The sequence below is a fragment of the Polypterus senegalus genome, chromosome 12 (assembly GCF_016835505.1).
Source record: "Polypterus senegalus isolate Bchr_013 chromosome 12, ASM1683550v1, whole genome shotgun sequence".
Classification (NCBI taxonomy): Eukaryota; Metazoa; Chordata; class Cladistia; order Polypteriformes; family Polypteridae; genus Polypterus; species Polypterus senegalus.
This window is the reverse complement of record NC_053165.1, coordinates 3,603,176-3,628,333: the sequence shown is the minus strand read 5'-3', so window position 1 is coordinate 3,628,333 and position 25,158 is coordinate 3,603,176. Positions and strand designations below refer to the sequence as shown.

At 36.7% G+C, this 25,158-nt stretch overlaps 1 protein-coding gene across 1 annotated transcript in view; it reads left to right on the top strand.

The window, feature by feature from the left end:
* The window catches only part of suclg2 (succinate-CoA ligase GDP-forming subunit beta), a 145,106-nt gene that overhangs the window by 69,993 nt on the left and 49,955 nt on the right, over positions 1-25,158 (top strand). The window contains exons 8-9 of the mRNA XM_039770849.1: positions 1,593-1,754; positions 14,182-14,324. Coding sequence (XP_039626783.1) covers positions 1,593-1,754; positions 14,182-14,324 — 305 coding nt within the window. The remainder of the gene's footprint in view (positions 1-1,592; positions 1,755-14,181; positions 14,325-25,158) is intronic.

Here is a 25,158-nt window from a genome sequence, read left to right as displayed (position 1 = left end):
GTTTTGGACCTCACAAACGGAAGAGAAGCTTGTCTGTCTGATATCTCATGTTTTATATACTCCATGTACGTGTTAACACTTTATACTGCACCTGCCACATCAGGCATCTTGTTATTAGCCGTCAGAAAAAGAACGAGCACAGCTGTATTGGAAGGTTGGTATACAGTTGCTAAATATGACACAATTGACATAGTCCAGTGATGAGACCAGCAGTTGTAGTAGACAAGACTGACCTAACAAACAATGAGAAGTCATATATTGTGACATTGTACAGTGTATATATGAATCTCGATTAAGCAGGATTAGCACTGTGCCTCCTTATAAAATTAATATGATAAATTATATACATTTTTATTAACATTAATTTATAATTATATGTAATTAACAGCAAAAAGTGATGACCTCTGTAATAGCTGCTGTCTTTGAGAGACGTCCAAGCTTATAGAAGTGTCAAGTTTCTGGCACTAGTTATTACACTTGGTTATAGTCAGAGCTCAAGAGGTAATCTATGGATGCCTGTTTGCAGGAGTGTAGTGTTAGACTAAATTGACTTCCTGGGCAGTGCTTTCCTCTGTATGTGCATGTAATCCCCACTAAATATGTTTTGTCTGTTGATATATAGCAACCCTGATGTACCTTTTGTTCACCCTTCCCTTGTTTTCAAAGTCTGGATGATTTTATTGTCAGTTTCCTCATTATAATATTAAAAATGACTGCATTGTAAAGAGATCCCATTGTTAAATGGGTCCTTCTGTCACTGCTATGTAATTCTGCTGCTGAACAGAAGCATAACACCAGAAAAGATCTTTCTGGCACTCTGAGATATTAGATTTGTCTTATGTGTCTTGGGGATGGTGCTTGATGAAATGTTTGTGAACATTGTGTTTGAAGCTTTCTCACACTCTAATTTGGTTTTTGGGCTCATCTCGCATTTATCCAATCTCTTTAAATGAAAGTAATTTTAATATTTACACTTGTTAAAAGGTCAAAACATTGTCCCAGTGATTATAGCTCCTGCTGCCTTACAGATCCAGTGACTTGGATTTAAATAATGCACCAAATTATTGTCTTTTTTTTGACTAGGCTTTCCTGCAGTATCCTCAAAGATGTGCAGGACAGATTAATTTATGAATCCAAATTGAGCCAGTGTCATTGGGCCCAGTGATGGACTGGCAGTTGTGTTCTTTTAATGCCATGGGCCCTATACTACCACCATAGGCTCCAGCTCCCTGCCACTCTAATATAGATTATTAAGAAGTGTTTGAAAATGTTTTGATCTGTTGTTTTCTAGCTACATATGGTGATATGACAAGTGTGTTGAAGTATTCAGAACATTCTCCCATTTTAACTTTTTCTTTTAATAAAGAAATGCAAGTTAAATTATCTGTGTTTTACCTTTATGTTACCTTTATTTTGAATATTTTACCTTGACAAAATAGTATACCTTTTAGTGTGTTTGGAGCTCTTTTTATTTTCTGTCAATGAAAAGCAAGGTTATAACTTTTGAGTAGGTTATGGAGGATGGCAGGTTTGCAGCATTTCTTTATGAATTCTGTTTCATGACTTTCATTTGCTCTGCTTTTTCCCCTCAGTTGTATGCTTTGATGCGAAAATCAACTTTGATGATAATGCAGAGTTCAGACAAAAAGAAATCTTTGCAATGGATGATACATCTGAAGGTGATCCTCTAGAAACGGAAGCAGCAAAATATGACCTGAAGTACATTGGAATGGATGGAAATATTGCTTGCTTTGGTAAGTGTAGTCTGTGCTGCATAATGATTTTCATGTTCACTGAACATTTAAAGTCATTCATGTAAGCAAATCTGTTCACTCATTGAAGTCCGACTGCTAATAATTTGATGTGAAGACTTAGACTAAAGCTGTGCAATGACCTTAAAAAGTCCCAAGAAAGTATGCTAGATTATATTATACATTGTTTTAATTATTACATTTTTTAATAGTCACAGACATTCTCCCATGAGTGACAATCTCTGTAAAATACCTTTTGCTTGTTAAAGAATCCAAATTAGCATATTTTTGTTGAGTATTTTTACTGTTGGTTAGTCCTGCATAATGGGTCTCTCATGGTATTCTTGTAGATGTTTTTGCTGAAATCCTGAGCCTGTGGTGTAGTGGGTGAGGTGTTAAAGTTTAAACCTTAAGGTTTCTGATTCTAATTTCACTTGTAATTTAGATGTTTACAATTGTACCAAGTCTCTATACTTATAAGCTAAAATGTTTAAGAAAAGTGGAAAAATGTGATATTAGGTAAAGGGTATGGATTATCGCAGATCTCTCAAATAATAGGAGCCATTATGGTGTTTAGAATTTATTAAGCAGCAAGTGAGAAACTGTAGAATTCGTCATTCCAGGAAGAAGCTTTTGATATTGATAATGTAAGATACACTACCACTGGAGACCAAATTGTGATGGTGGATCCAACATTGACCGTGAGTGGAAAAGTAGACAGTAGGAGATTAGTTATGTGTCAATTCTATTTGTTCTTCATGAAAAGTTAATCTGAACCCAAGATTGTACACGTTGAGTGCCTGGAATGTTGAATCCTCAATGAATCATCACTTCATGCAGTGTTCCAAAGAGATTAAGGTAATGAATTCTGACTGTTAGAAATCTAAGATTTCATAAGTTCAGGTAAAATTAAATACATTACTATGACTTGGAGTCCAACCAGCAATTGAAACAATGGAAGCCTGGCAATTCTAAAACATTGAAGAAGTTCAAGGACCAAGTAAGTCCTGTCAGGATCATGCGTATATGCTTTTTGTAGGCTAAATTGATTGCATATCCTCTCAGTTTTATACTGATTTGTTAAGCTGTTTAAAGCACTCAGTCAAGAAAAAGAGAATAAAACATCTATTGTCTGTCTTCTACTTCACATTGTTTCCATCATTCAGTGATTCAACACCCAACCTATTATATAATCCTGACTGCATGTGATTACCACCTGTTTCACAGTCTACTTCTGAAGAAGATAGCAAGTCAGCTACACAAGTTAGAAGACACATTTTCTTCATATAGTGAAATAGAAGAGCTTTATGAAAATTATAACAAGTATACAGTATTAGTATTCACAAAGATTATGCTGAAAAATTATTCATTTTAAATGTTTATTTTAACAGGTCAGGCTCAGAAATGTTTTGATCTTGCCATGTTTGTTGTAAAACAACCAAAGAGTGCAAGATGAAGAGTTGGGACACCATCATGGTGAACAGTGTTTAAAAGGCATATCTTTAGATACTTTATTAATCCCAAGGGGAAATTCACATACTCCAGCAGCAGCATCCTCTGTCTGGAGATGATCCTGTTCAGTGGATTTTCCATTATTGACAGGAGCTTGCTCAGCGCCCGTCGCTCTGCCATGGATGTTAAACTGTCCAGCTCTGTGCCTACAAGAGAGCCTGCCTTCCTCACCAGTTTGTCCAGGCGTGAGGCATCCCTCTTCTTTATGCTGCCTCTCCAGCACACCACCGCGTAGAAGAGGGCGCTCGCCACAACTGTCTGATAAAACATCTGCAGCATCTTATTGCAGATGTTGAAAGACGCCAGCCTTCTAATGAAGTATAGTTGGCTCTGTCCTTTATTATACAGAGCATCAGTATTGGCAGTCCAGTCCAGTTTATCATCCAGCTGCACTCCCAGGTATTTATAGGTCTGCACCCTGTCGCCTCTGATGATCACGGGGTCCATGAGGGGCCTGGGCCTCCTAAAATCCACCACCAGCTCCTTGGTTTTGCTGGTGTTCAGGTGTAGGTGGTTTGAGGCGCACCATTTAACAAAGTCCTTCATTAGTTTCCTATACTCCTCCTCCTGCCCACTCCTAATGTAGCCCACGATAGCAGTGTCGTCTGCAAACTTTTGCACGTGGCAGGACTCCGAGTTGTATTGGAAGTCTGATGTATGTTGGCTGAACGGGACTAGAGAAAGTACAGTCCCCTGCGGCGCTCCTGTGTTGCTGACCACAATGTCAGACCTGCAGTTCCCGAGACGCACATACTGAGGTATGTCTTTAAGCTAGTCCACGATTCATGCTACCAGAAATGAATCTACTCCCATCTCTGTCAGCTTGTCCCTAAGGAGCAGAGGTTGGATGGTGCTGAAGGCGCTAGAGAAGTCCAGAAACATAATTCTTACAGCACCATAATAAACAAAAGACTGAAAATACTGTGGGAGCAATTAGGTCCATGGATCATTTTAAGGATACTCCATTCCCAGACACAGATTCTTGAATGAACATCCACTTCTGGTTCCTTATGGTACGAAGAAGAGGTATGGGTTCTTTGATTTTGGAGGAAGTAATGTTCCTGGCACACTCCTCATTCTAATGGTAAAAAGGGAGGAGTCATCAGTGACAGCACCTTCTCACACTATGAATTCGATTTATATTCATCATAAAAGTCTTGAATATACCCCTTATTTGTGCATATTTGAGATTGTGTGTATGTGTTTAAAATATAGAAAATACACTGGTGATGAATAACAAATAGAATAAACACTAGGTAGAAACAATCCTTTTCAAAAAAGGTGAGTATTGGAGCACTGCACAACACAAACACTTTACAGTTGTTGCAGTATGTATCACAAGATTAAAAGCTACATGACAGAAAGAAAAATTTATTAACTAGTTGAGTATGTAGGTGTTTAAGATGACAATGTAAAGTCAGGTACATGAAGTAAGGGGTTCTACAACAGGAGTTCTGAGCATGTCTTGTATATAATGGCTCACATTTAAAGAATCGGGTACAGCTTCATTCCTGTACCTGGAACTCTCAGGAAAGCAGCCCTTATTGATTCAAGTTTTTGCAAATAATAATGAAAACCGTTTTCATTACAGTTGATCTGTTTCCCTGTCCACAAGCAGTAAATCAATAAACAGAAAGTTTGTTATATCTGTTTATTTTATGTTTGGTTAGTCATCAATTTTCTGGTGAAAACAGGGTTGGTGAGCAGCCTAAGTTTGAAAAGGCACTCGCTGCTTTTCAAATGGAAAGGCAGTTCATTTCTAAAACGTTACGTCTAGATATTTTTTTCATTTATTATTTAGAATTAGAAGTATTCCTAATTGATTGGTGCTAACAAGACTTAACTGATAGGGTCACTAAGTTGACTTCATGGTAACAAGACCATCTCTTAAGGGGATAATGTCTAATTGCCTGCATTTCTAGCATGTACATGGACTAATTATACTGTTTCTTTTATAATTAATTTTTATGTAGGTGCAATAAGAATGTTTTAGTGTACATCGTTTGGTGTGCTTTGAGATGTAGAGTCTCACTGACACAGACAAGTAGTTGATTTTAGAAATGATTTAGGACTTATCTCAAATGATAACTTTTGATGTATTTTATTCCAAGCAAGGCACGATTTTCCCCTGGTGCAAAGAAATACTTGCAGGCCTCTCAAAGCCAAAACTTATACTACAGAAATATAGGTTCTGACCTGGTAAGACCTCCTAATTTGAAAAATTCAGTCTGAAAAACTTTGATGGTTTAAAAATGATTGTTAATGAAAGACATTTAGAAAGATTTGTACTACTATATCTGCCTTAGTGGCAGTATGTCTAAATGTGTGTAAATGTAATGTGGCACATTTGCACACCCGGTGCTGCTGCCTCGAATTAGCCCCCCTCCAGTATCTAAATGCAGGCCTTCCCATCTCCCCTAAGCACAAGCTGTCATCCAGCAGAGCTAAAATGTGTGGCTTTTTTCTTAAGCTCAAGTGTCCATTCAAGCTTTTGACTGCAGGTGTTCATTTCTAATAGGTTCATAGGAAGTACATGGTAAAAATGAAGTGCACATTAATGCACACTGTATAGTATGGGGATAATCAGGTTTGACAGATATGAAGGTTAGTGTATGATTCATATAAATAATGTCCAGTTGAAATAGTCACAACAGTTGATTCTCACTGTCTTTGTAGTATCTTTAGTATGTTTATACTGTGTTAATTTGTGAAAAATAAAGGTCCTTTATGAAAATACCTGTTAAGGCTGACAGATTTAACACAATGATTAAAAAAGTACACTTTACATTCATTACACTCCAGTAAATGACACTGTGTGTTTCTTCTATAAACATACCTGTTACAGAGAACTGTGGCATCATGAGTCTGAACAATGACTGCCGTATTACACTCATTTTTATAAAAATGAATGGCTTTGAGTGGCTAATAATGGCATATATTAAAGATAGCATTTCAGACATCATAGATCTGCTTCAGTTTCCCTTGGACTGACCACACCATAGAAGATGTCATTTTTACTGCCACTCACCTTGACAATAGTAACTAATAAGTAAGTACCCTATTTATCACCCCTATGAAGCTTGTCAGTAAACTCATGCTTTTTGGCCTCTCATGTTCCACATGTAACCAGATTGTGGGCTTCTGCACTGGTGGATAGGAAATTACTCTTCCACCATACTTCTCATGAACATTGAGCTTAGTACACAGCCTTGATAGTCCATCAATTAGTGCTAATAATCTCTGCATGTGCTTCTAGACACAACACAAACCAAGTAACGCCTTGACGACACAACAAAGGTGGGTTTGATTCATGATCGTGATGAGATTACCTATAGGAGAGAGTGTGAAGTTCCTAGCTGACTGGTACATTGAAAACAACTGGAACTTCAACATCAGCAAAAAAAAAAAAATATATATTTTTGTGTTTGTTTATGGAAACAGGATATGGACTGTGGATTCATCACCATCAAAGGAGCTATTGTGGAGAGGGTTAACAGTTTCAAGTTCCTGGGAGTCCATATAACCCAGGGTCTTCCTTGGACCCATCACATCGCCCATCAAAGAAAACACATTGTTAGTAGGCTGAGTACAATAATTCTCCACCAAGTGTTATTTGTGCAGTGTAGAGTATTCTGACCGGTTTTATTACAATTCGCTATGGTAGTGCCACTATGACTGATCACAAAGCTCTGCTACAAGAGATAACAGTAGTATAAGAAATCCCTGGTACCAGTCTTCCACCCATAATGGGTATATATAACAAGAAGTGTCTGGGGAGAGCCCTGTGTATCAGCAAAACCCAGCTCCTCCTAACCACAGTCTAACTTGCTAGCTGTGTTTATTTTAGTTTCTTAAGAAAATCAACAAAATGTTTTGTAAACTGTAATGGATTAGTACTTCTCAATCCTTTGACATATTTTTCTCTCCCTTTCCAAGTATTTTATTCAAACAGATACATTGTGATGTACAGGTGCAAATTGAACCAAGTTAGTAACTTGCCTCCTAGCTACCTTGATATTTGAAGTGCTTTTTTTCTTAGGATACGAAATAAGGAAGTACTTAAATGCTCAGAATCTTAGTCAAGTGAACTAAATGAAGAGAATAAAGTGTAGTTATTGAATAAACACCTGTTCACTAAAGCCATGACTGCAATAAGAATCATTTTGCATTTCATACAGAAATAAACAGCCGTATTAGTCATTTTCAAGGTTGTAGACGAGTAGCTGAGGCAAGCAATAAAATAAAAAAAAAATAATAATAATTTAAGCACCAAGAATTACCTTTCATTTAAGATGTCATTGGGAAATACATTTTTAAACCCCTGGCTTTTTTAAACATATCTTTCTGTTTGCAATTTCTTTTGTCTTTGAGAAGTTCAGTGGTGTGAAACAACATGACATCATTTTAATTTCATTTGCTTTGCCTAAATGAAAACGATTTAAAGAATTTATTTCAGAAAATATAAAAACAAATGTAATCAGTTGTGGCAAAACCTAGAATCCACTATTTTATATTGTTTGACAAAACTAATAAACACACTGTGGAAACGTATTTGTTTCTTTTTAACTTCCAGATCTTTTTAATTATTGCTAGCATAAAGAAAGGAAAAGACAGCTCATTTAAAGTATTCAAACATGCAGTCATCAGCTGCTTATAAATTATTGCCACATAGGGTACTCGATTCAGGCAATGGGATGAGTAGAGGTAGGTGTTTGTCAATCAGAAAATTTAGTCAGGCCTGATTTACAGCAGCATGGTCAACAATTTTGTCTCATGTTGGTCTTTACCAATAGATTGAACCCTTCACAAGAGCTTGAAGCACTATGATCAAAATAAATAAGTTAATGGGGCAAGTTGTAGCAGTACTCCTTAAAAAACTCCAAATCCACTGAAGAAGGGGCTGTATTTTAATAGAGCCTGTATGAAACCAGGAGGATTCATTCATTCAGTTGCATCATTCACTGAGAGCGGCTGCAGTTTAACTGGATGACGGTTCACTGGATTACAGTTGCATCCCAACTATTACAGTTTCCAGGAACTGCGGCTGCTTCTTCTAACATCCTGTTTGTTATGAGTCTTCAATATGTGTGGGGTCATCATTGCTGGGAGTGTGTTCCTGACATCGCAGGATTTCTATAGACATAGACACTGTACAGTAGGACAAAATATATTGTACATCTATTCTGAAGGGTTATTTGTTTGGGCTTTTCTTCATTACTGTCCTGTGTCTGGTAACAAGACTGTGTTTTGCTTCATGTTTGTGTTATTTGTTAATAGTCATTGGTGTTGTCTTGAAGTTTATTCGAGAAAGTGATTCTGTATTTGTGTTACATGAATTTGTTTTTGTTGTTTATTCAGTGCAATCTTTTGGAGCTTTATAGAACTTGGTTTTGACTTTTCTCTCTGGTTAGATTCCTGTTGAGCCAGGATGGGTCAATTCCTGACATTTTATAAATAAAACACTATTGTTACTAAGTTTAGAACACAATTCAGCATTTCTCACAATTGTCACCCTGCTAAAATCTGTCTCTAATCAGGGTGAAGAATTTTCATGTAGTTTTTATATAAACTTAAAATGATGTCTGTTGATCTGCAGGTCTTTCTCACTTTGGCCTGGTAAGCACTTATCAGCTAGCTTCTCTAAATGTGTACAGTAATCCCTCCTCGATCGTAGGGGTTGTGTTCCAGAACCCCCTGCGATAGGTGAAAATCCGTGAAGTAGAAACCATATGTTTGTATGGTTATTTTTATATATTTTAAGCCCTTAGAAACTCTCCCACACTGTTTATAAATATTCCCCGCACAGTTATACAGCATAAACCCTTCGTATTCTCTTAGATATTAGGTAAGATTCATTGAAATTACAAACCGGATTCCAAAAAAGTTGGGACACTATACAAATCGTGAATAAAAACTGAATGCAATAATGTGGAGGTGCCAACTTCTAATATTTTATTCAGAATAGAACATAAATCACGGAACAAAAGTTTAAACTGACAAAATGTATCATTTTAAGGGAAAAATATGTTGATTCAGAATTTCATGGTGTCAACAAATCCCAAAAAAGTTGGGACAAGGCCATTTTCACCACTGTGTGGCATCTCCCCTTCTGTGGCATAATCATGCAGATCTATGCACAGGAAGTAGAGTTACTGCATACAATTAAAGCGGTTGGGGGCATTGCTCTGACACTTCAAATTACACCATGTGAAAAAGACTTGGTTAAGACCTGGCACCTCCACATTATTGCATTCAGTTTTTATTCACAATTTGTTTAGTGTCCCAACTTTTTTGGAATCCGGTTTGTATGTATGTAAACACACTGTTTATATACAGTAAAACCTAAATATTATTTTAAAGATATCGAGCGTATCCGATATCACATATGTTACAGACATTACGATAGACAGGCCACCAGCAATAAATACGTACAATGCAAGAAAAATTATATACAGTAAATGTGTGTACAGTGACACTAAACGTATGTACATGTACTAAGTACTGCAAGTCGAAAATTAATTATGGTTACTCCCCAACAATGACACGACGACTTGTCCGATAACAATGAGTTCAGTTTTACTGCACAACAAAGGAGAGCGTTACAGCCCTTCTAAAGGAGCCTCTTCAGGTGACTGTGTAGCACCGCCGTTGTTCTTCTTCCGGCAGTCTTTAATCCAAATCCCTGAAGCAGATTCCATCCAGACTACTGCCTTATTACATCCACTTACAACTCGTTTTGTGCCCTGGTTAAAAGGATACTGCTGTCGTAGCTCTTCTTTTCCTTCTTTTTAAATAAAAAGAGTCGTGGACTCATTGATGCCGTAATGGCGTCCTACAGCAGTGTAGCTTTTCCCTTTCTTCAACATATCCAAAACTTTTACCTTTTCGCCAATCGTTAACATCTTCTGTTGGCACTTGGGCACGGCCCCTGAAGCAGGAGCAGATCATTTTGGAGCCATAACGAAGGGCTTGACTATGCACAAATATAAACACAAAAGTTAACTCTTTACTCAGCGAAACATGTTGATGCTGAATGAGCGAGACGAGACTTCCTGGTTAACGCCATGGAATTGAATTTGGCGCTCCGTCTCTGAGCCAGTCAGCAACAGGAACTTAACTGCGTGCTCTGATTGGTTAGCTTCTCAGCCATCCGCCAATAGCGTGCCTTGTATGAAATCAACTGGGCAAACCAACTGAGGACGCATGTACTGGAAGTAAAAAGACCCATTGTCCGCAGAACCCGCGAAGCAGCGGAAAATCCGCGTTATATAGATATGCTTACATATAAAATCCGCGATAGAGTGAAGCCGCGAAAGTCAAAGCGCGATACAGCGAGGGATTACTGTATCATAAGACATTTTGGAGAGGTAGATCTCTTTATCATATCACATTGTCTCCAACAGTTGACTTGCACTTTTTTTTCTTTGTGGACCAGTTATTGTAAAAATGTGTGTGTAAGTTTAAGGTCCCAGCAATAGTGCAAATATACTATACATGCTAGAAGACAGAAGAACCCATTCTAGAATAAAGCAGGCCATAATTCAATTTAGAATAGTAACTTGAATTGAGCTTAAAGTGTAAGGTGTGTGCCATCTTATGAATGATTAAGTGTAGTGTTGCCAGCCTATTTGATTCACTGCTATATCATTATTTAAAAAAATAATTTAAATATATTTGAACATAATGTTCTTACTTGAATAACTCATTTTAAACTAAAAACTGCCATCTGCCCCAATAATTCCCTTCATAATTTTAAATGTTTCTATCATGTCACTCGTAAAATCTTAATTTGACTAAACACTAAACATTCGGCACCTTCAACCTTTCCTCATAATTCAGACGTCACATTCCTGGAATCAGTCCAGTCACACTTCTCTTGCCTTTCTCTAAGGCTAATTTATCTTTTATTCTAATATGAAGAGCAAACCTGCCTGGCAGTGTTTGAAGTGAGGCCTCATGTGCATTATATAGCTTAATTTTAACCCTCATTTATTTGTACACAACACAACATTCTATATAAATAAATATCTTATGAGGTTTCTTAATCTGCTCATTGTTCTTTGGATATACAATAGATGAGCCCACTATAACCAAGTCTTTTTCACATGGTGTAATTTGAAGTGTCAGAGCAATGCCCCCAACCGCTTTAATTGTATGCAGTAACTCTACTTCCTGTGCATAGATCTGCATGATTATTTACATTAATCTTCATCTGCCACATTTATTTTCATTAGTCTTCATTTGTCACATGCCTGCCCAAGTCTAAATTCTATCTTATAATGACTATACTGACTTTTGGGTATCTGCCATTCCATCCTGCTTATTGTCATTGGCAAACTTAACCAGCTTGTTAGTTAAATTCTTATCTTGATCATTTATATCAGTTAAAAAGAGCAGTAGCATTGATTCCTAAGGGACCCCACTTTTAACATCATCTAATTCTGGGAAAATTCCTCACACCATAACTCATTGCTTTCTGTTTTTAAGTCAGTTGTTTGCATCTGACCACTAGCTTTTCATCTGTTGACTTATTATATTTGGTAATATACAACGGTAAATCAAAAAGTAAAGGCGATTTGAAATGTCACTAAAGTATGTTGGCTTAGTCCAGAAGTGAAAACAGCATGACTCAACAAAAAGCTTACAAATGAGAAGAAAGGTTTAGTGGGAAGAACAAGTGTAACTGACAAAGTTCAATCTGTTCGACCATCAACATTGTGCAAATCAAGAAAGAAGTCCTCTTCTAAAGTATAGTTTATTCCAGACTCTTGAGAATAATTGTGGAGTATTTCAGCACACCTTTACAGCATAAAAGAAAACTTGATAAATCTCCAGCAACAAGTTAACATTGCTGACTTGTCAGACTTAGCAAAATTCAAAGATGTTCTTCAGAGCTGCTGGCATGCAGGGGTAAGTGCACTGCCTTTCATGCACATCTGAGAGACTGAAGCAACCCAATCAGGAAAAGACTTCTTGTATTAGGGAAAGCACATATTAAGACTTTTATGACTGTGAGATAATGCATGTGGGTACAGTTGATTCAGACTTTCTTTTATTTAAATCTTTAAGAGAGTATCCCGATATATTATTGTGTGTATATACGCTGTATGCTTTGTATCCTTTTTTGTGCTTGTATCTTTTTCTTGGTATCATATCACTGTCACCATTCAGAGTAAACCTGATAGAATTTCAACATGCAGTTTGTACACATCACAGTAAACCTGTAAAGTGTGGTCATGAGTGTCAACTTGGAGTACGATGTCCTTCTAGTGACAGGGCAGACAAAATTGACATAATGACCTCCTAAGATGGACTAGTTTCATTAATATTGGATTTTGGATGAAGCTATGAAAACATTCAGTGCTAAAATAATGCAATAACAGAAGAAATCAGGAAGGGGACAGACATGCTTTATCAACAGTATAGTTGAGGAGTGGTGAAACAATGGCTCAGTGGTTGTATGAGGCTTGAGAATTCAGTGCAGCGTGTTATTTTATTTATTTATTTTTTTTTTATTAATTTTATTACAATCAATACATAGCAATCAAGTTTTTACAAAAAAAAAGAATTATGCTAAGAACAGATCGATCCCCACCCTTGAGAGAGAGAGCAAGCCAAACGGTGTAAAATTTAAGGCTTGTAAAAATACCTAAATCAACAAATTCTCTGTGCTTTATAAACTCATTTCAAAATATTACTGATTAGATCCTGCCATGTTTTGAAAAAAGTCTGTACAGATCCTCTGAGTATTTGATTTTTTCCAATTTTAAATAGTATAACACATCAGTTTCCCACTGACTTAAAAGAGGAGAGTTTGGGTTCTTCCAGTTTATCAGAATAAGTCTGCGTGCCAACAGTGTAGTGAATGCAATCACAATTTGTTTGTCCTTCTCCACTTTAAGACCCTCTGGAAGAACCCCAAACACAGCTGTTAATGGGTTAGGAGGGATTGTGAGTCCAAGGCTGTCTGAGAGGTAATTAAAAAAATTTTTCCAGAATAATGTTAATTTGGTGCAGGCCCAGAACATGTGACCTAGTGAGGCTGGGGCTTGGTTGCAACGTTCGCAGGTTGGATCATGTCCTGGAAACATTTTGGAGAGTTTTAGTGGAGACAGATGTGCTCGATATATAATTTTGAGTTGTATAATTGTATGCTTTGCGCATATGGAGCTTGAGTGAATTCTCTGCATTGCTACTTTCCAGTGCAGCGTGTTATAATGGGAGCTCCACAATGACAGTAATCACCATTCCTTAGAGCTCCCCCCCCATGTGATATCTACTCTGTATGTGAAGTTTTTATTTTAGCGACTGTCCCACTTCTGAAGTCACACCTCACAAGATCAACAGTTCAGTCCTTCCTTTACCGAGGGGTATTTATTAAAATTGGACTGCTTTCCAGCTGCCATTCACCTATATGAGCTCCCCTAGTGTTACAGCCACAGAGAACACCTTTAAAACAAAAAAGATGCAGTATTACATCTGTGTTTTTGACTTTTGACATTTGCTACTCTCATTCCACTCTGCTTCTGTTTATTTATTCTTGCAATGCCCATTACAATTGTTTGTCCACACCTATCTGCCTTTCTCCTGTCTCAAAGCGCTGTCTACAGCTTGCCTGTACTATTTGTCTGCATTGTCCTTTCCTTGTGCCATCACATATCAGAACAATTTTCAGGTGATTCCAAAGCAATGAAATTTAATATAAATTTAACAATCTTTTTTTTTTTTTTTTTTCCTTTTTCATTTGCATCAGGGAATTCCTTACATGTGATTAGTGTTTAAGCTAGTAGCCTAAATACATTTTTGAGAACAAAGTGTTTGAAATTTTGTTAGTTATTACCCAATAATTGTATACATTTTGTGTCCTCATCTTGCTTATCCTTTTAAAAGACATCCCTATATTTCTTTTTTTTTCTAGTGAATGGAGCTGGCCTTGCTATGGCAACATGTGATATCATTGATTTACATGGAGGTAAACCAGCAAACTTCCTTGATCTGGGTGGAGGAGTGAAGGAAAGCCAAGTCTACCAGGCCTTCAAGTTGCTTACTGCTGATCCCAAGGTACTCATTCTTTAGTAAAATGATTTCAGTTTGTAGATGAGAAAGGCTAAAACGAATAGGTTGGAGTTTAGAGCAGAGGTCTGTCCTAGAGGGCCATAGTGGCTACATATTTTTGTTCCAACCCAATCGCTTATTTAGAAACCAGTCCTTGTTAGTATCTGATCTTATTTAATTGTATTGCGTGTCAGAGTTTTATTCTGGTTTTTCAGGTACTTCTAATATTGTAGATGTTTTTAATTTTCAAGGATGATCTCTAAATGATTTATGGTCTGAAGGAGGTGAGTAATATTCTATACTCCACTTTTTTTCTCATCAGTTTCCTTCCATATATATTTTACTAAACCAGATAGGTCATGATAGATGCATGTAGATGTAAATGGAACAAGTAAGATGGAGGACTACTGGTTTCTTTGTCATTTGTATCTTATTGCTAACACGGAGCAATCAAAAACATTGAATGCAGATGTTTAAGACTAAAATAAGCAATTAAGAGTTGTGAATTTTTACAGAAGAGACAACTAAATTAACCATAAAAATGTTGTTTGAGCAATAAATGTTTAAAGAGCAAGAATTTGACTCATTAAGAAACTGGATTGGTACAAAAATCTGTAGCCACTATGGCCCTCCAGGAACGACTTTGCAGACCCCTGGTCTAAAGCCAACTTGATGTTGAAGTCCATTGAAACAATATACTAACACAACTTTGTTGTATTAAACAAGAACAAGAGGGGCTAAATTTCTATTTGTGATATGTATTAAATTTCCAAAAAAATTAATTGTTGGTCCCTTGAGGTCACTATTCAGAAGAATACAAATGCTATAGATATATGAATAATAAGATATATTAATAAGATGACTATTTTTTAAATTGTTCATAACATGCAGCTTATGACATGCATTTATCAGAAATTCATGCCATTTTGTTAATAGCAGAACTCTTTCCTTTTAGAAGATATCACGGCAATTTAAAAGAAAGGGAAAAAAAAAAACAGAATTAACTCTAAGGCTTTGTATAATTGAATTACCATACCCCAAGGGATTTGAGAGGTTTAAAGAAACTTCAGGTCTGTAGCTACTGCTTTAATTATTAGTTTCCTGAGGAGATAAAAAAGTGATTTACATTTTTTATTATAATTTTTAACTGTATATGAACCTGTAAAACAATTCTTTTAAGGTTTGCTTTTTAACTGTGAAAAAGAGTAACACTGCCTTTTAAAGCTTTAGCTAATTGTACAGTTGCAGTTTGATGCATAGCAGCCCATTAAAACTAAAAGGTGGCAGAGAATTTGCTGTCTTAAAATGATGCCTTAATTTGCAAGTGTTGCAATTGCTGCAAAGCATTAATAACTGTGTTCATAAGAAATTAGAAGATAGGTTGCTTAACTACTTGAATATAGAAACCATTAACTAAATGATCTCCATTCTGTTGAGACATAATGCACAGACAAGGCATTTTTCTCTTTGTTCTTTTGGCAGCACCTGATTTTTGCGGTCATTTAAATTAATATTTGCTACATGTAAAAATGACTTTTCAGTTTGGCTAAGGTCAATGGAGGCAAAAGCTTGGATGGGAATAGAGTTGTTGTGAAAGATTAAATCCCATGAAGTATTTGAGCATACGACTGTATGATGCCATTTTTACACTAAATATTCATGACCTATTAAGGAATGATAAAACATAAATGTTAATGTATATTTTGTGTGCAGACATTATTTTAAAGGTAGGCTGATACACAACAGTTTCACTGTAGAAAATTAAGTTATTTGTTACTTGTTCACCCAGTCTCAAAATGCTGTTAATCTCATACTTTACCATAATGGATGACTTTAAACCCTTATGAAAGATGGAATCTTATAGTCATGATGCCAAGGTGCTTTCTAAAATGTTCAGACACTTACAAAAGCTAAAGTTGGTCTTCCACAAGATGCAACAGCTGCATTTGTTAAGAATATTGTTGGTGTTTGGATCAAGTGTGGATGCAATAAAAGTTTAAATGTGGCAAGAGTATTTTTTGTTTTCAAAGTGGGCACAACTAGAGAAATGTAAGTCCTAATGTGTGTGTGTGTGAGTGACGGCTGCTTGAAAGAAGGTATATACTGCTGTTTAATTATACTATTGCATAATGCAATTTATTGCAGGAAAACTGTGCTGTGTAGTAAAGCATAATATAAATAATGGGGTAGCATAAAGGATGCCTGATGACCAGTCTTCTGCTAGAAATTCTGCATATAGACATGGGAAAGCTTTTATTTAATTTGTAATACACAATCTCAAAGAAATGAAATAAATTAGTGGTTTATTCATAATGTAAAACTGAATGGGTACCACCTATACCCTAAGAATTAGTATACATGTTACATATTTATACGGGGGTTTACTTATCCATTCTTTTAAGCGTCTGTTCATCAAATAATTTATATTGTAACCTACATGCCCAATTTAGAGCTTCTATAAGCCAAGGTTCAACTTTGGCCTGAAGTCATGAACCAACCTCATAAACTACTGGACACAAGTTTACTGAGCAGTACACACTTGCACTCACTAATATTTGCCCGGTATAGAATTGGCAAGGTTACTTAACATGGGCAAGTCTACACAGAGTATAGCCAGAGGTAGAACTCCAGATTCTAGATCTGCAAGTCAATAGTGCTAGCCAATGTGCCACCATTCCACCTTTCTGTTTAACAGCAACATTTTCATTAAATAATAAGCATCACATTTTTTTCTAGTCAAATGGTAATAAAAATTAATTAACAGTTAACACTGCAAGAGACCAGACAATTGTAAGTTTTCTCAGTTGTTGTACATAATCATTGGATGGTTAAAAACAAATGTTTTACTTGTTTCCGCTCCTGTTCACAGCAGAATGCTGGATAGTGTCTACCAGTAAAATCAAACCAAACTCCAAGATACTGGCCAGTTACCCCATTGATAAACAGACCAATCAGAATCCTGTAGTTTACGAATTCATGTTGTTGTTTTCCATCTTAACTAGGCAGTATCAAAACTGCAATGCAGTAGAAAAGAAATCTTAACAGGCATTCAATTGAGGATTGCATTGAGTGTAACAAGACAAATATCCCAATCATGCTTCTTCCTGTTTAGAAGTAAAGAACTGTAAATGGTCTTTTCACAGCGTAAGCTTTTATATCATCCCATAATATTTGTAGCAATACTTAATTTCTTTTACCTCAGTGCATCCAGTTCAACCCAGTAGAGCACAAAAAGTAGATGTGCAAAGTGAAGGCAGAACAAACACATGATCTTTTGAGCATTTTTGTATGTGTCTGGCTGAATGTGATTATTTGTTGAGTAGCCTTGCATGCGTCTGGCTGAATGCGTTGTCCAGTGTAGCATAATGAGGAAGACAAAAAGGTCAGAGTATTTTTCGGAGAAGCTTTGACTTGCTGGTACATTTACGATATCATTGCACACACCCTGCATCATCCATTTGAAACACTCTTGCTTTTTTACACACCTCATTACACTGACCCATGTCAGCACAGCATGAGCTTTTCTTTTCCACAGTTTTCACACGTCTCCCATTTCTCTTGTGCCTAAACCGTGGGGCTGAATGCACGTTTTCAGAGGGATTTTTGGTTGTACTCTTCCTCACAACAGATTTCCCCTTTTTTTTTTGTTGACTTTCACGCTGTTTTGAAATTGACAGCATTGAATGCCCACTGATGTATTTGGTTTCAAAAGTGCATTTGCTTGGTTTTTTTTTTTTGGATGCATCTAGTTCATTTCTTGAGAGGATTGCGGTGATAAGAGATATGAAGCATACAGTAAGATTGGCTTCTTGATTAAGCTGTAAAACGATCCTCACGGTTTCCTAACCCAATCTGGATCTCTTCTAAATTATGCCTAGTAGCCTTTTCTTTACCTTTCCTGTTTCTGTAGGTTTTAAAGTCTACTTCCTGTTTTCTCCTCTCCTATTTTACATTAAGATTTCTATCTTACTTTTTCTTTTGTGTTTTTTGAGGCAGTCTTTTTCATCAGCATTTTGAGATTATACTTTTGTGTCATTACAAGATCAGTAGATAAATGAAAATAGTAAACCTTTAAATTTTTTTAAGAGTACGGTTTCAGGGTGTCTGTAAATGACAGTATAAGTGACTGCTAACTGTAGCCTCCTCAAAGATTATGTAAGGCTTGTCAGGTAATCATGGGCCGACTTCATTAAGTGGTAGAAGACAATTTAGAATATTTTTCTTTCTATCTGTCTGGGTCATTTTAGGCTACATAATGAAAGCAGAGAATGAGGTAGTGAGATATCCAGACTAATGTTCATTAACTTGCATTGCATTTCAGTTCAGCTTGGCTACTTATGTAGTTATGAGTTTTATAGTAAAGTAGTTGCAAATGTAAAAGCATTTATTATGTAGCATGTTTTCTTTTTCCTTATTTGCATAGATGTATTGTCCAGGCCTGCCCTTCACTTGTCCTTAAACTGTTTGGTTGTCTGCATTTACAAACTTTGCTTATGGACCATTTACTTATTGACCCTTTTGTAGTTTTGTCTTGTGTTGCTGAAATTAGCCTTTTTGTAGATATCATTTTTTTAAATTGCTATTTAATATGGTTTCATTTTGCTTTGCTTTTTGAAGCTGACTTAAAGTGTCATGTCAGCTTAGTATGTGAAAAACTGGGTTTGTTATATAATTCCATAGCACATATTAGAATGCTAATGTGCAGAACTTCTATAAATTGTGGCAGAATTGCCTGTACTAATACTTAATAAAAATATGAAGCACTTCAATTTATATATGAAGCAAAAATTGATTTCAGATTAGAGTTTGTCCACAAAGCTCTGTTCCGCATCATGTTGGCTTCCTTGACATTTGCAATTAAATTCTTGTGCTATGCAAGCAGAGAAGCAAGTGTACCAAATTGGAGTTACGAACTATATAAAGAAGGTGTCGAAATGAAAGGATTAGGCTCAATGTGAGAGGAGAATGCACTTGTCCAGTTTTAGAAATGGAAAGTAATTCTTTATTCCTTATTTATTTATGTAGAGCCTGGGTTGTTCGTGGATTATAAATTTGGTTCCTATAGTATTAAGTATGGAAAAAAAAATTGTCAAGTATAAATTTCTGTTTAAGTGTATTCACCCAGTACTTCTTTTTTCAGTTTTTGTGTTCCTTGTTTATTGTACTTTATACTCTTAAAGGTGGCACTCATCACTTTCATACACATGGCTGAACTGGAGCAGGCTCCAGTATGCCTCTGCTAAATCTATCATCCATCATCAGCGTTATTAATGAAATGTTGTTGTATAAGCAAGAGCCAAGAAGGATCAAAAAGCAGGGACTCTAAGCTGCCCGTTTGTTATTGGAGACCTCTAAAATATTTGCTTTCGTATATTTCCTGCTTGCCCAGGTTTTCGGAGTACTGAATATTTTCCTCTTCATCTTCCCATGGAGGTGCGTCCTTACTTCTTCTTATGTAACTGCACAAGGTGTGACAGCATAGACAGCCTTGTTTACTTTTCTGTCTCCATACCAGTGACTGATGTACATGTGTTTACTCCCTTTAAACACTCACAAATACTCCGTGCTTGTCTTAGCTGTATTTTTGTCAATTTGTTTACTTTGATCTCCTCAAACTGAGGCACCCTGAATTACATTTTGAGCCTTTGCATTCTTTGTACCTGGTAGAATCTTTTAAAAATCATGTTTAGTTTATAAGATAATCAGTACTGCTTACCCCAACCAACTCCATGGGACTGGGTTCAGATCCTGGCCTAATTTCTTCTTCCAAGTGTGTATGTGGGTTTTTGTCTTGGCACTTTAATTTTCAAAAAAAAGATGCAGTAAAATATGAGGCATTATTAAATTCATTAACACTTGCATCATAACTAGGTAACAAAGGATTGTCACATACAGTTTAGACTGGAGCTGTGATTAATATTGGTAATACAGAAGTAACAGTTTCTTAGATTCCTCCGATCTGTGATATATTTTTTTTTTTTTAAGTTTATATCTAGGTTCAAGAAGAAGGAAATAGTCAGTACCTAAATATTAGGATGTTCCTCTCCTGCCAGTTAAGGACATTGTGCTATGACCTGAAAGACTGGAGAATAACTGCCTTACCTCTCATTCCTCCCAACCATCATCCTTTAAAGAGCAGCAAATATCTCATCATTTGACATAGTGCTTCCCCTTATCATTCATGTGGTATTCTAGGTTTTAACTAAACCCCCTTGTCTTCATCTTATCCCCAGGTTGAAGGTCAATCAATCTTGGCCTTTTCTTACTTTCTACTGTTCTGGTGCAATCTCTTCAAATCCCACCCCAGGTGCACCACCTTCTGGCCCGGTTAAGGAGGAGTTTAGATTTCGTTTATGTGATGGTTGATTCTATTCTCATGTAGCTGTGATGTTTTTTAAAAGTTGCTGCTTTTCACCTTACCATAAACAGTGCCCACTAAATAATTAGATACGACATTTTACTGCCAGTAAAAACTGACCCTTTTCCCAGAGCAACATTCAGTTTGTTTTTGTTCTCTCATATACACTACCCTAAACAGCTTTTGTCAGTTACTGATAATTCAGACAAGGAGCTGTCAATTTTGAATTGTTTCCAGAATTTAAGTTGATGGGTGCAATTTGTTCTTTCTGTAAAAATTATTAAGAGAGAAAACTGGTGACTTCTCAGCTGTGCTCTCTACGTTTCATCTTTTGCCCTTTGTGTTCATTCACTACTGTTATAATGCTTCAGATTCTTCTGGCCAATAAGTACATGTGTATTTATATTTGTGCTACAGGAGGAATTTAGACCAACATTGAGGTGGCTGATTAAACAATAAGTTTAGTTAAAGGCTAAGATTTAACTTTGATTAATAAATTCCCCCAAATAGACTGGCATCATTTGTAGTGCTGTAACACTTGTAAGTACAAAGCAGTGTGGCCTGCTTGTCTAGTGTCTACAGTGTTATTTTCCAATGCCAAGATAGGCAAGAAAACAGCTGACATGCTTTATTTCACTAATAAAGGACAACCTCATTCTAATAGTAAGTTACTGTACATGGTAAAATACTTATGAGCCTCTCTGTAATAATTATTTAAGTAATAAAACTTTTATTACCTCTGTTTTGTATATATGAAGTTGCTAATTAACAACTCATTCAGTTTATTGCCTCACTGTCACCACTTTGTTGTTGATAACAATAAGGGTCATTATATTTAAATTTGAAACAGATGCCATCAATCGATTATCTGTTAATCAAAAGTGCAAATCAACCCATTGTTAAAATGCACATAAACAAAGGTATTCTGTGCAACATACACAAAGATGACACCCTGGCAAAAAGCAACACATAATCAAAGTACAGCAAACTGGCAGTGTCATGGCGCAGCCCTCCTAGGAGTCTAACTGTATCATTAAACCTCAACAGCATTCTATTGTTTTGTGGTCTGCCATCATTGTAAGCCTCTCAATCCAAATGCTGAATTTGTAGTGACAGCACACTGTTTAAGTTCTATCAACCATTTTTACAATCATCTGGGTAGCTCATCACATTCTGTTTTAATCGTATTCCTCATTGGGTGTTGTACCAAATGCTAAGTACTTGGTGGCCTTTCTGATGAACACTTTCACAAGCTTGATCAGGTTGGTCTGTCTGTAGTAAACTTCTTATAATTGTGTTGACTTTCCACAAAAATGTAATTCTGTATTAGGTAATTATTAAACTCCCTCCTTTACTGCTTTGACTGATGCCAAATATGCTGTTCCACGTTTGTTAGACCAGGTTTATGTTTTTAAGACTTTAATGCAGTTGGAACCACAAAAGTACCAACAGATATGTTAAATTCATGCGTGAGTGCCATGTATGTAAGGTTTAAGGAATAAAGTCCAGTGTGTCAGAATGAACTTCAATGAGCTTTTCTTTCTCTTTCTGGGAAGGAATAACCAGCGACCTCTTACATTCTACAGGATATGTTTTGTCATACTTGCTTGTGATATGCAGAGATAGATACTTTATTAATCCCAAGGGGAAATTCACATAATCCAGCAGCAGTATACTGATACAAAAAAAAAATTAAATAGTAATAAAAATGCATGTAAAAGCAGACAATAACTTTGAGTAATGTTAGCATTTACTACCCCGGGTGGAATTGAAGAGTCGCATAGTGTGGGGGAGGAATGATCTCCTCAGTCTGTCATTGGAGCAAGACAGTGACAAAAGTCTGTCACTGAAGCTACTCCTCTGCTTGCAGATGACACTGTTCAGTGGATGCAGTGGATTCTTCATGATTGACAGGAGTTTGCTTAGCGCCTGTCGCTCTACCACAGATGTTAAACGGTCCAACTTTATTCCTACAATAGAGCCTGCCTTCTTAACAAGTTTGTCCAGGAGTAAGGCGTCCTTCATCTTTATGCTGCCTCCCCAGCACACCACCACATTAAAGAGGGCACTCGCCACAACCTTCTGGTAGAACATCTGCAGCATCTTATTGCAGATGTTGAAGGACACCAACCTTCTAAGAAAGTATAGTCGGCTCTGACCTTTCTTACACAGAGCATCATTATTGGCAGTCCAGTCCAATTTGTCATCCAGCTGCACTCCCAGGTATTTATAGGTCTGCACAGTCTCCTTTGATGAATGGGGTCCATGAGAGGCCTGGGCCTCCTAAAATCCACCACCAGTATCTTGGTCTTACTGGTGTGCAAGTGTAAGTGGTTTGATTCGCACCATTTAACAAAGTCTTTGATTAGCTTCCTGTACTCCTCCTCCTGCCCACTCCTAATGCAGCCCACAATAGCAGTGTCATCAGCAAACTTTTGCACATGGCAGGACTCCAAGTCGTATTGGAAGTCTGATGTATATAGGCTGAACAGGACCGGAGAAAGTACAGTCTCCTGCGGCGCTCCTGTGTTGCTGACCACAGTGTCAGACCTGCAGTTTTCAAGACACACATATTGAGGTCTGTCTGTAAGATAGTCCACGATCCATGCCACCAGGTGTGAGTCTACTCCCATCTCAGTCAGCTTGTCCCTAAGGAGCAGAGGTTGGATGGTGTTGAAGGCACTAGAGAAGTCCAAAAACATAATTCTTACAGCACCACTGCCTCTGTCCAAGTGGGAGAGGGATCAATGTAGCATATAGATGATGGCATCCTCCGCTCCCACCTTCTCCTGGTATGCAAACTGCAGAGGGTCGAGGACGTGGCGGACCTGTGGCCTCAGGTGGTGAAGCAGCAGCCGCTCCATGGTCTTCGTGACATGTGACGTCAAGCAACAGGCCAAAAGTCATTCAGCTCACTAGGACGTGATTCCTTTGGGACTGGGGTGATACAAGATGCTTATATGTTTATAAGATGTGTGATACAAGATGATAACTTTGTTAGTCTGTGTAAACAGAAAAAAGCTGTTCCATAACTTAAATATATAAATTGTCCATCTGCACAAGTATTGAATTACTAAAGGTATCTATTTTTAATAAATGCATGCCAGTTACAATGTTTTACAAATCTATTATATTTTTTGATTTATTGAATATTAGTGTCATAAACTTGCTAAGGGTAGGATATTAGTCAAATTTCTGGCAAACAGTAATAACATGTGGCTTATAGTTTAGTTTCTATCCACATTGTTTATCACAGTGGTTTTTTTTTTTTTTTTTTTTGCTTTTTCTGCTTGCATTATGGCTACTATGAATTGAAAAAGGTCAAAAATTGGGCATTTGAGCTAAAACAACATGTACATTTTTTTACATTTCATAGTAAATGGTTGAATATAATATAAGCAAAATAACAGATATTACAGGACAGAATTTATATTATGGTGGTCTAAAAAAGATGATATCAGAAATGAATTTCTTAATTTGAATCTGTTGAGTATAGGGTATTGTAATGTTAGTATTTATCTTAACGAGAGTTCAAATTGATGCATATGCAAGTCAGGCTCCTTCCATACTCGGTTTACATTTCTGTGCTATCAATTTAAAACTTGCTGGAATGGGGTTCCCCATAAAATCTTTACACGTATTTGGTGTGTCAATTCAGAAATTTACAAAAGTGTGTGTTCCTTTTATCAAGTTCACTTGCAGTTCATTAAAAGTCATCAGTACATTAATGAGTAACTTGGTCCTTACTAATTAATGCCGATGGATTTTTTTTATAGCTGTGATTTGTAGAGTTTGATATGCCTTGACTGTCTAAGACCTAAAACCATATTTTTTCTCTTATGATATGCTTTGTATGTTGCGTCTCCAGTCATCATGAAGGGGGGCGGGGGGGAAGGAGATGCATGTAATTACAGCCTATGACAACCTTCGATATCTAATAGGCATGTGCTGCAACTAACCCACCGAATCATTTGATTGAAAGTGTTGTGACCACAATGCATGACTTTTCATTGTAGAACTAGAAAAGAGCAAATTGCCTTTTTTCTTCAAAATCACAGAAACGTTATCTGAACTGTTTACTTCCCACTGCTCCCTAGAGCTTTCCCTGTTCCAATGCTTACAGAGAATGTCTTCCTTGAATTGTAAAGGATTTGCCCTTAATCAAGAAAAAGCAAAGAAGAAGGTTGTCATATATTGTCTTTATTATTGTTTTCTTCTTTAACCTGTTTGACCAAATGCCGGACAGAGTTTTAATCATGTTTTAATGAATTGTGGCAAAAAGGGTAAGTGTTACCATTCCTGTGAAGGCTTTATTAACAACTAGAAAAAGCCTCTTTGAAAATGTATTCTGCTCTAAGTGGCAGGAAGTGTTGCTATTGGTGAAATGAAAATAGACCAGACTGCCAGCCCTATTTCAACAATTTATTCTTATTTATTCTGAAAAGAAAAAAATATACCTACAGGTTTTTATTCTAATTGCAT